This window comes from Panthera leo, chromosome A1 (genome assembly GCF_018350215.1).
Source record: "Panthera leo isolate Ple1 chromosome A1, P.leo_Ple1_pat1.1, whole genome shotgun sequence".
NCBI lineage: Eukaryota > Metazoa > Chordata > Mammalia > Carnivora > Felidae > Panthera > Panthera leo.
Window position 1 is genome coordinate 17,122,043 of NC_056679.1, and position 12,663 is coordinate 17,134,705.

The 12,663-nt window shown below is 41.3% G+C and overlaps 1 protein-coding gene across 1 annotated transcript in view; it reads left to right on the forward strand.

The window, feature by feature from the left end:
• The window catches only part of FREM2 (FRAS1 related extracellular matrix 2), a 164,061-nt gene that overhangs the window by 62,704 nt on the left and 88,694 nt on the right, over window positions 1-12,663 (forward strand). Inside the window, exon 3 of the mRNA XM_042903796.1 lies at window positions 9,714-9,860. Within this exon, the coding sequence (XP_042759730.1) occupies window positions 9,714-9,860 (147 nt within the window). The remainder of the gene's footprint in view (window positions 1-9,713; window positions 9,861-12,663) is intronic.

Consider the following 12,663-nt stretch of genomic DNA (forward strand, 5'->3'; position numbering starts at 1 on the left):
CCGTGCATACCAACAGTGAAGGCATTCATTCCACTGGGTTTAAACTTCTAATTAAGAAAGCCAAGTATTGCACAGTTAAATCAAGTTTAGATTAAGGAAATATTTTTTTTTTCAAGCCTGAGGTTAGGAGGTTCCCTCTTTTTCTTTTTCTTTTTGTTACAGAGCCTGAAAGTAAGTTCTTTCCTTTGAGGCAGGGGTGGGGGAGGGGGAGGATGGAGTTGGGGGGAGGGGAACACGCCGAATGAAACCTGGAGAATTCCCACGGGCTCAGACTTGCCACTCTGGCCCAGATGTGGCCTGATGGAGCACATCATTCAGCCTGGAAGTGTTTTCCTACCAGCTTCCCCAACTTTTGGCTGTGTCCCCATATTCATTCATAAAACAGGGGGGTCTGACTCGTAGCTTGTGTTAATTTTTCTAGGATTCAGTCTCAAATTTTTGGACACTGTCCTTTACACCCTTTGTTCTCCCACTTAATTCTTACCATTTGTCTGCCTCACTACTCATTAGCGTGAGAAGGTTTGCTGCTGGTGGTGGGAAACACTCAGAACATCACGTTTGCTTCTGTTCTATAGCACTCATTTATTAATTAAATTACAGCAAATGAAAATTAAGCTCGAGTCATCTGTAAATAGAATGCAGACCCAAATGAAGTAATCTGATTCCTCAGAGGAAGTACAAAATACCAGCAGGCTGGATGTGGATCCTAGATCTATGACACACTCGGCAAGTTAAAGCATATAATTTAGACTGACGGTATTTTCTTCCTCCATAGAATGTAGAAATGCCTAATAGGCAGGGTTATTGTGACATGCGTTGAGATAATGTGTGTATTACCAAAATTACCTTGACTTCTTGGCCCCATTGTGTCCAGCCCGATTCTCCATGTAATTTCAGGGTCTCCAGTGCAGAGCTGACATTCAGCCCACTTATACCTGTGCTGGCGTGAGTTCCAGTTGTTTTTGGCCAGGATCTCCTATGACTGGTCAGTGTTGTGCCAATGCTGGTCGCTCAAGCCCATGCTTCTGCTCAAGGGTCGGTGTTCACGAGAAGCTCAGTCCCACGATGTTGCCATAGCTCTGCCTGGAATCCCAGCCCCTAGGTCCAGCCGCCCCAAGCTGGGACCTGCCTATGGCCCCAGGAGCCACCAGGAGTGGGCGCCAGAGCTCCGTGGTGAACTTTTCCCAGTGTCGTGTATCCAATGACCAGGATATCCAAGAGTGCTGCTTGGAACCTGGTACGAATGGGGGTGATCGGGTAACTCTTTCAATTTCCGCTTACGGTTTTCTCTTTTCCCAGGAACCAAACATTCATCTGGGAGCCCGGGCATGAATTAGAGATGAGTAACAAACACCCTCACACTGTGCTCTGAATCTCTCCTTTGCTCTGATATTTAAGACTTTGTACAGAGTCTACAACATTGTGCCTGACACATCCACCTCTATTACAATGAGTTCTCTCTCCAGTGGCTCCTTATAGCCCCAAAAAATCAGCCTGCATGAGGTCTGTTACTCCTGTTCCCCAAACAAGCATAAATAGGCATGAATCCCAGATGGGGGCTGTGCTAGAACCGATATCCCCAGGACAAATGAGTCTAAGATAATTAGAATCTAGCAGGATTAGGAGTTATTGTGCATCAGAACTCATCCCATGTGTATTATTTTCCTCTAGGTTAAAAATTATCAGGGCCCCTGGCTGGCTCAGTCGGTAGAGCGTGAGACTCTTGATCTCCGGGCTGTGAGTTAGAGCCCCACGTTGAGCATGAGCCTACTTAAAAAAATTAGCCTATGAATTCTTGCTGTCCATGCTGATTATGGCAGGATAGCCACGCAGGAGCCGGTATCCCCTTTACCCTTTACTGCTATTAGTGCTACTGGGGCCAGATGGCCAGGTTGCCCACCCGACAATGCACTGACGGCTCTTTTGCATTCACGCTCCTGATCACGTGCCAGGGAAAGGGTTGGCTAAAGGGAGGTGAGATGTGTGTGGAGGCGGAACACTTTTCCAATCCTTATGCTCCGTTTTATCTTGTCCCAAAAGGATGACTTATTGTAGCTTGTTTTGAGGCAATACAACTGATTTCTGTTATTTGCGGTAGTCATACTCTGTAAAATCACTGCCAATGCTGAGTGATAGCTCCTAGGAGAAACACAGAGTAAGGTTCCCTGTGAGCCTCTGGTCGCGACGTTTTATTATCCAATCAATACGTGACCTTGTTAGGTGTGTGTTTCTGTTTAAAGATACCTTATTTGGTACATGCTGTAGATTGATTAACAGTAAGCTCACAGCTAACAGCTCTATAACTTATATGTGAACAAGCTTACCTAACACGTGTATTTTTTCCGTAGGGCATCACAGCTTTCTTTGCTCAGGAACACTGAGCTGCACTGTGGCGCTATGATTGTGTGATATTTTAATCAGTGAAATTACCAACACAAAGCACAAAAATGCGGGAGGGGCGGCACTAAGTAGTCTGTGAAAAGGACACTGGTTTACAGTATGAAACAAGAAGGCAGAGAATCTGGTGATGCAGATTCTTCCCAGCCACTCGGCAAGTGTCCACGAACGAGCAAAAAGCCTGGCAAGTGCTGATTTTAGGGTCACAAATTAGTTTTAGTGAGTTGACCAATTTGTGAATACAGAATCCAGGAATAATGAATGGGCATCAACTGTATATCAACCTCTGGTAGAGTACATGGGTAGGAATTCAGCTCTTTGGAATCTCATGTACACATATACCCATCATGGGTATATGTACGCATCGTATACCCATCATGGGTATGTACTCCATGAAATCACGTTTCTAAGGAACAAAACTACATGTGGTAAAGTGAATTGTGATCTGATTCCCTGTAGTTGATGTGACAGTTACCAAGATATCTGGGCTGCATTTAGGTTTTGGTTATGAAAGATGAACTTATAGGTGCCTTGCCTGAGAATAGCCTAAGAGACCACCATATATGACTGTGCATATCCAATAGAGGTCAATATGTGCTGTGTCTGTTTCTCTCCACCTTTGGGTCTTTGGCGCACTACCTCTCTTTCTGTACGTTTCTCTATATAGTCTCTGTATTTGTGAACCTGATACTTTGTCCTGTGCTGCCTCTTTTTCAGAACGTCTAAGGCAGTGGGAATGCGGTGGCATGGGGGGGGGGGGGGTGGCTGTACAGATGGAAGGAAGAAAATGATATATCAATGATCAAAAGTCACTATCGGACAAAAACAACCATTGGAATTATTAAATAGTCGACAAAAGTATAAAATCTATTGACCATTTTTCTGGGTCTGTCTCTCAGTTTTTCAGGAGCTCCATGAGTCATACTAAGGCACAGCTGCCTTTAAGGTCCAGATTCTTCATCCCTGGGGTGGCTGGGTCAGGCAGGATTGCCTCGAGGCAGGATTACACCCTTGGGGCAGATTTTAAAGCATCGAGATCACTTCCTCTTTTTCTTTACTATCCAATCACTTATACAAGAAGGCAAGGAAGTGAGTATTTAGTAAATGTCCCTAACTCCTACCAAACTGAATTCCCTGAAGTTTCCTTCTCACTGGATTTCTTATCTCCATTCTTAGACTTAATCTTCCAGGAACACCTTCCCCCAATCTCTGTGAATGTCCAAATACCACCCTGTACTTAAGGCCCCATTTAAACACTATTTCTTTTATGAACTTGTCTTTGATGCCCTCAGGTGAAAGCAGTCCTTCTCTCTGTGATCTCCCACAGCTCATTATCAGTGCCTCTCCCACAGCATTTATCAATCTTCAGCATATACACTTATCTATGTATTTATGCCATCTCCCATACTTGAATATCAGCTCCTGGGGGACTGGGGAGGGTATGTTTCAAAGCCAAGTTGACTGCAGCTTTACCTCCAGGGTTTGCAGTAAACCGTGAAATCCACCTGACTAAAGGCTGGAGGACAAGGCTCCGGAAGCTCTCAAAGTTTCTCGTATGGAAGATTCTAAGGCAAAGTAAAGTTTAAAAGATCATCCTAGCACAGAAATGAAACACAATAAATGCCTTATTTCAGTTTTAGTTTTTGATTTTCACTACAATTAATAACATAGATGTTGATGGTAGCTGCATTGGTTGTTAACCACTGTTCTTGCCTTCTAAAAGAACAAGACTGCTGAAAAACCAAATTATCTAATTTTCATAGTAAATTAGGTAATATTGTTGCCTTACTCTTTTCTAATATAAATGTCTATTTCTATTGCTGCTTTAAAGGACAATATCCAACTTTTAAAAATGGATGTGATTTTCAGTTCAGCTTTCAGTCTGAACCCTACTCAGGGCAAATGAAATTTTAACAAGCTAGAAAAATCTAACCAATAGAATTAGGTTCTATCAGTAACTAACTTTTGTCCAAGGAAAATATTTGTTAAAATATGTTTGAAAAAAAAATCAAAGCTAAATGGGCACCTAGAAATTACCCTGATCAAGACAAGTCAGAGGTGTGAATAGTTTTATATTGAAGATGTATACTTTGTCTTTAGAAAAACCAGGCAGCTCTATGTTCTTAGGGAGGGCTAATTGAAGGTTGCAATTCTTTGTTATTCTAAAAAAAAAAAAAAAAAACGAAAACAAAAAAAAAACCTCTTGTGTTCCCATTGAAAAAGAAAATGAAGAACCCTAAAGACCAGCTGGAAAAGTTCAAAAGAGGTCCTTTCATCAAACCCTTAATGGCTTTAGTGTCAGGGTTTGGGGACAAAGCCTATGGGAGTGTGGTTATCAGCTGGCAGGCACCTGTTGTATGGATTTATGACACAGTTAGGGACTTTAGCTTGTCTCCAGTGACACGCTGAGACTCATTCTTTGTGCATCACAGATGACAGAGTCTGTTTTAGGAACTGAAATAAGTAGCAAAATAATAAATTAAAATCAGAAATAAAAGTAAAATTAAATTGTAAAATAAGTAATAAGTGAAATTGAAGTGAAAAATTGTCAGTTTAAGTTAATTTCACATTCAGTAAGCTGCAGCTATTGGTATTAAAAGTATTAACACTTATTTCCCATAGAGTAAGGTGCTAGAGGAGTTTATGTGGCAGGTGATGAATGAATATATGTTGGGTCTTTTCATTCTTTAGATGAAATACAGAGTTCAATTGTGCAAGGTCAGTTTTAATAAAAAGAATTACAGTAAACGGCAGCTTAGTTCCTCAGATCCCTGTACCTCTCCTGCATGAGTAGTGCCTAAGATTTTACAAATTCCAAAATGCAGTAGGATTCATATGTACAAAAAATCAGAGGTTATATAGCATTTAATTTATTCAGCATTAAGCTTTATACACTTAACTTCCTATTCTCTAGCAAGATACCTACTTAGAAAGCCCAGATTTAGAGTGAAAGCTAAGCATCTAAAACAATTACCTTAGAGCATGTCACTGTCTCGCAAAGCCAAGTTTCTCGGTACTGTTTCTGAATTTTATTTCAAACAAAATCTCAAAGCCGCAGACATATGAAATCCTGGCAAACTTGTTCAGCTGTGTGTCACCTGAAACTCTTGATTAACCAGTAACCTGGCACCTTCATCTTTTCCGGAACATAAGCACCAACCCAATAATGAGTTTTATAAATTTGTAAGGAGAGATGAAGTTACCTATTCCTAAGACCGTCCAAGCTATTTCATAATGCAATGGAAGGGTTAAACGGGCCTGGAGTCATCAATAACCCCTGGAGGTGTCATTGAGATAAATACAAATCCCAGCGATTCACATTCATGGGTAATCGTTTAAAGCCTTTATACAGTGTTTAAGAATAGAAGTATGCAGAACATTTTAGAAAGGGCGTTATTAAAAACAATTCCTTTTTTTGTAATATAAGAAAAAGACTCGGTACTGAAAGAGTTATGTTACATTTATGCAGGACATTGATATTGCCTGAGAAGTGAAGCACTACTGAATTTCTTTCAACGGAGACGTTAGAGTGTCTTAATTCATTTAGTAGGTGTTCCTGTAACAGTTAAGCAAAATGGGCTGGATCATGTGTTGCAATCGGGACAGACCAAGTGAACAGACACAAAAGTAGACATATATAGGATATGAGGTTATGGAAAGCACTGTGGAGAAAAATTAATCAGAATAAAGGGCCTAGAGCATGCTGCGGTTTGCACTAGGGCTCACTGTTTTATACAGAGTGTGAAGGGAAGGCCTCCTTGACTCAGTATTCTTAAAACATGTAATATTTAGAAGTGTGATGTTTTCTGGAATATTTAAGGAGAGGATTAGAATCAGATCTCACAATTAGCTAAAAAGTGTCAAAAAATTTAGAGAAATAGAGAAACTGTGTTTAGTGATGTCTTCTTGGATATAGGGGAAAGAGATAGGAATAAAATATTCAGAACTGTCAACTAAAATTCATTTGTTGAGCACAAGAGTTACTAAAGAGGTCAGGTGTTATTAGTCACAAGTCAAAACTGAAGTATGTGCTTTGTGTAAGCTGAAAACTGTTATGAACAAAAAAGGAATAAAACAAGCAGGAGTCACAAATTAGCCACTCTAGTCCTAAAAATCATACTTATGACACAGATTTCTTCAATCCTCATTGTGTTGCAGACACTACTTGGAACTTGGAGACTAGGATGAATTTCACCAGCACCTGTCCCGAGGAGGTCAGACAGTTAGAAGAAACACACACAGGCATGCAGATAAATAATTACAATTACTGTGGGGCACCCAAGTGGCTCAGTTGGTTAAGTGTCAGACTCTTGGTTTCCACTCAGGTCACGATCTCAAGGTTTTGTGGGTTTGGGGCTCCTGGGTGGCTCAGTCGGTTAAGCGTCCAACTTCGGCTCAGATCATGATCTCACAGTTTGTGAGTCTGAGCCCTGCGTCGGGCTCTGTGTTGACAGCTCAGAGCCTGGAGCCTGCTTCAGATTCTGTGTCTCCCTCTCTGCACCCCCCCCCCCCCCCCCGCTTTGTTCAGAAAATGCTGAGAAGTTGAGTGTGCCTGGATGTTTCTGTATAGAAGGCTGGAGGTGTTAGGATGAAGGATTGGCTTGGTAGAGCCTGACAAGAAGTACAAGAAGTTTGGAATAAAATCTGGCCCGTGATGGAGCCACAGTGTAAATGAGAAGGAAGAGAGAAGTGTGGCACAAAGATGTTCTCCTGTAATAATTAGTTGAAAGATCAGAAATGTTTTATGTGTTAGTGCAAGTGATCAAATGTTATTCTAGTCTTATCTGTTACATTCTATGAGAAATGTTCCAAGTAACAGAACACAAACACCAAGAGCTTAAAAAATCTTTAAATATCTTTAAAGGCAATAAAACCAAGGGTTGGCAATAGTAAAAGAATGAATGGCCACTCTGACTCCCCGACAAAAATCAGTATAATGTAGTACAATTATTAAATTTGTACAATTAAGCAAGATGAGGGGATGTCTGCTAACGTGCAAAACCGCAGAGGAATCTGTGAGTGAATCACACCCAGAGCAGAGGCTGGAGTCGGCGCCGGAGAGGCTTCATGAAGGAGGTGGTTAAGGGAGCCTGCGAGGAGTGGAAAATGTGAGCAGAAGAATGATGGGCCATCATTTTAGGCCAGAGGACAGAGGGGACAGGAGGAGTGGCTGAGGCTGGCAAATCCATGGGGCAGCGGGCTCTTGGCTGGATCTGGGAGTGAGCGAGTGCACCAGGGATAAGACAGGGTAGGTCAAGGCCAAACTGGAAATCCGCAAGGAAGGCCTGCCTGCCTTGACGCCTGCGGCAGCTGGCGGGAACCAGGCAGAGGGGAGCCAGGCACAAGGGGACTTCGGGCGGATTACCGGGAGTCCGGCAGGGGGCGCGTGGGCTGAATGTGAGCATGCGCGGTGTGGCAGGGGGACGGGCGAGCTAACTTTTGTGGCATGATGCAATCGATGCGCTACAGCGTGCCGCGCGCCTGCGTGGGTCATCACCCTTCGTTCTCACGCCGGACGCAGGCGTTAATTAATATTACCTTCCCTTGACTTTCCACATGAGGAAACAGAGGTCTAGGGAAGAAATTTGTTGAAAGTCAGACAGCAGATGAAAGACGAAGTAGGCCTTACACTTCAGGCCCAGCCATGGGCCCTCCTCGCGAAGACAGCACCGTGTGGAGGAGATGGTAGGCATGATACGTTCCTAAGGACAAAATGGATGAACTTCCTGCCCTCTGATCTATTTATATTTGTAAAAATTAACCAAAACATGGAAAGGTCTATAGTCCCGTCCATGTAACACACGAAGGAGGTCCACATCTGTGATGCCTCATTTTACGTAGCTACGACATTCACAGCTTCAACGCCTTGTGTTTCTGTCTTTAGGTGTTTTAAGTTTTCCACTAAGAATGTCACATTTATTGTTCAGTGGCCCAATAGTATCTCATTGATTTGATGCACCCCAAAAACTCAAAAGTTGTTTTGGTTTGGGTGCCTATTATAGAAAATATTGAAATGAAGGATTCCTTACAAATATCTTTTTGCTTCTCTTGAAGCAGAAATTCGCAGAAGGACTTACAAGATCAAACGGTACCAACCGAACATCTTTTTGTCTCTTGCCTGCATTTTGCCATGTAGTTGCCTGAAAGGCTCGTGCTAATTTACAATTCAAACAGCAATAAACAGCAAAACCAATTTCCCTATATAATCTCTGCTGCACTGGGTATTTTCTCTTTCATCTTCGGTACATGTTGGTTGATAACTCAAAGTCACTGCAACTTTTCTTCTTAAAAATTTCTGGCAGAGATGGACATTTTTTCACGTGCTTGTTCAGTCACTATGTTTCTCCTTGTGCAGATTTTTTGCCCTCCGTCTATTGAAATCATGATGTTTTCCTGTTTCGTTTCTCCTTCTCTAGAGTAGCTCTCTCTACGTGAACTCAGAAAAGAAGAAATTAGAATTAAAATGGTGCCTCTAGCTGTGTTTGTTACTTGGGCTTTTTTCCACCCTCTTCCAGAAAGACTTAAAAGAAATTACCAATGCCTTTGTTTATAAACTTCACTTTACTCTGAAATAATTGGTGTAGATCAAAGGAAATGGAAGGATACTGCAGAGTGATCAGCTGATAACCATTTCTCCTTTCATTTTCCTTGCCTAGCAGCTTTCACATTAGAGAGATCACACACAGTTTGTTTTCTCCTGATAGGCAGCCAGCTCCATTTTGGTGGGGAGGTAGGAGGAGAGAGCCTTATCTTGAGAACAGAATGGAATCAATGAAAAGAGCTGTCTGTTTGCTCTAAAGAATGGAGTGGAGTATAGTGGGGAAGGGAGGCGGAGAAGGGATATTTGTTTTTTCTTAAGTGGTTATAATTAAAGCCTTCCATCCAATTGCTCGGTGAACCAGAGAAAGGTATTTGTGAAGTTGTATGTGTGTTTTTAACATCCAAATGAGCCTAGAAGCCTTCTTTATAGAAGAAAACTTGCTCTCCAGCGGCACCTTGTGGAACGTGGGTCGTCCTGCAACTTGGATAGTTGTACGTTTAAAGAAAATTGCTGCTAGTAGTTGTGTGGTTCTTCCCCATTACCCACTTTGCCTTCTAAAGATCAAGGGATTTTGTGAAGGATGTCAGCTATCGAATTTCTGTACAACAATCGCTGAACAGTAAGCTGTCCTCCAGGTATGTATTATGGAGTTGCATGTCAAACCAAGTGGCTATAATGATTCTTAATGTTGTATCATCCAAATACTCTGTGGAAATTTTAGGGCCATTCATTCAAGAAAGCACTAATTTGGGGGCTTTAAATTTTTGTTTTCTAGGCGGAAACAAATTAACCAAACAGCATTTTCGTCTGAATTGGGCATGGATCTCGTTTGAAAAGGAATATTACCTGATCAATGAGGATTCCAAATTTCTAGATGTCGTTCTTAAACGCAGAGGTTACTTGGGAGAGACTTCATTTATAAGTAAGTTTAATCGACATTTCTGTTCCAAAATCCCCCTTTGTTCCTAGCAAATGTCCATAATTTTACAATGATTAAAATATGTTTAGTTTACTGCTCTAGTTTTAAAGTTTAAGGAGATGTTGACATTTAAAGGTTCTTTGACTGCTTCAGAAACATGCCAAGAGTTTTGTGTCAAAGCTAAATCATAGAGACAAAAGGCTATAAAAATAGGAAATGTGTAACCGAATATATATACACCTCTTCAAACCTTCTACCTACATATGATCTTTCTCTGATATAAATAACTTCATAAAAATGGCGGTAATCGCTCATAGGTTAAAATTTTTTAAATGTCAATAGACCTTAGAAGAGGTTTAGGGGAATGTGTAATCTAACCATAATATAAAACTCTGCAGAAATGCCAGTGTAAAACATATAGGAGGGCAACTTTAATAATAAGGGATGAAAAACTATTCAGTAATCTATTAGACATTGACGTGTAATTTACTATTTGTTGCATTTGAATGCTCTGGTAGGTCACAAAAAGTCCAAGAACCCCAACTCTACATAAAAGCTCTACTTAAAAGATGCACATTGTGACTTTTCTTCCGAACCAATGCTCAGGCGTTAAATACTAATCATTTTCTGCTGCTTTACTCTTTTAAATAAAACTGGAAGTCAAAAGCAAAGACTAAAGCCTTTTTACAAGTCCAGTTCAAGCTAACATATAACATCTAGGCTGATAGAATTTTCATGAGGTAAAAGAGCTTTCACTGAGTGAGAATATCAGCTAAGATAGGAATCTAGGAAAATGTTGGCAATAAAAAATAAAAGCTTGCTAATCCTGTGTTTGTCTGCAAAACAATTACTTGAAATTTTACTGGCCCATGAAATTCAAAAAGCATTAAAGAGTAGATCCCTATACACACACACACACGTACACACACATACCACATACAATACCTTTGCCACAGCCACAATCTGCCCCCACCAAGCTCCCCCCTGATATTTGGATGCTGGGTATTAATTACTCCTTATTTTTAAAGTGCTTTTTGTTTTGGGGGCACCTGGGTGGCTCTGTCGGTTGAGTGTCTGGCTTCAGGTCATGATCTCATGCGCCGTGAGTTTGAGCCCTGTATTCAACTCTCTGCTATCACCGCAGAGCCCGCTTTGGATCCTCTGTCTCCCTCTCTCTGCCCCTCCCCTGCTCATACTCTCTCTCTCTGTCTCTCAAAAATAAATAAACATTAAAAAAAATTTTTAAGTGCTTTTTGTTTTTTAAGCATGTGAGAGAGATTTTCACACCACTCTCTGCTGACCCCGTCAGGTTATTGGCTTCAGGGTAGCTGGTCCACCTGCAGACCTTGTGCTGCTCTGCTTCCGTCTTTTTTTAAATTTTTTTTTAATGTTTATTTATTTTTGACAGAGAGAGAGAGAGAGAGAGAGAGAGAGCATGAGCGGGGGAGGGGCAGAGAGAGAGGGAGACACAGAATCCGAAACAGGCTCCAGGCTCAGCTGTCAGCACAGAGCCCGACACGGGGCTCGAACTCACAGATTGTGAGATCATGACCTGAGCCGAAGTCAGATGCTCAAACGACTGAGCCACCCAGGCGCCACCCCCCCCCCTTTTTTTTTCATGTTTTGCTCTGCTTCCGTCTTGATTTGCACATGCCTCCTCTTGGCTGCCATTTACACTCTCTTTGTCTAACCTTCTAAAGCTTAGTGAATGCTCTTGGTGCTCTCTCTCTTTGGAAGCATGTTTTCTTTGCACACACACGCGTGCTCTGCAGATCAGGAATCTGATCCTGTCTTACTTATTGTCCGTAAGAGATTAGCCTTAACTGGACTTTGTGCTTGAAAGTATGCGGGAAATAATAACTGAGACACAGAGAACCTCAGCAATTCTTAAGGATGCCTTCATCTATTTGCATTTTGCCAGAATTCCTGGTGGGTATGTTTAATTACTCACTTCCACTGAAAGTAATGGGAAAGTTAATGGTTGAAAGATTTTTTAAAGCTATCTTTTCTCATTTTTCTCTTCCTTTTCTTTTTTAAAGCCGAATCCTAAAATGTCAAACAAGGGCTCTTTTTTTCTCCTAGCATTATTTTTTCAGCGAACTATGATTTCCTGCATGTGGAGATGAGCACCAGCCATTCTACAAAGGTTCTTTAGCTCTACTTGGTTAACCTCACACGTTACTTAGTAACCTGGGGAGATAGGAAGTTGGAAAGACTTCTGTGTGTGGCCCACACCCATCAATCATTGAAGAGATAATAGACTTCAAGCTGGGAGGGAGAATGGAAGTCAGATTAAAGAGGAGGGAAGCCTGGAAGAAGTTCTACAATGAATGTGTTTCATGTTACTGTTTCCTGAAACCTCCACTGTCACTTACAAGCTTCTAGAATTAGATCGTTTGCATGATATCTAGAGGCAGACTATCACTTAAGTTCAGGAGCATAGTTAGGAGGCCATGGATCACATGAAATTTATATAAGTGTTTTCTCAGAGATGATTATTAATTTTATAACCAGTATAATCCATTAACAAATTAAATATGTGTTTGCATTTCATAAGAGTATTGGAATTTCAAAGATCTTACTGCTACCAGCTATTGTGAATTTACTAAATAAAAGATACTTCGTTAGGCACACTAAGTACGTTACCTTAGTCTTTTTCTCCTTACGACTTACTTTACTCGCTAATTCAACCTCACATTTTCTTGAGTGGCTTACTCAGTGCCAGCCACTGTGTTACATACTGGACTATGAAGTGACAATAATGATGGCTAAAATGTATTGAGTTCTTCTTACGTGCCAGCCCCAG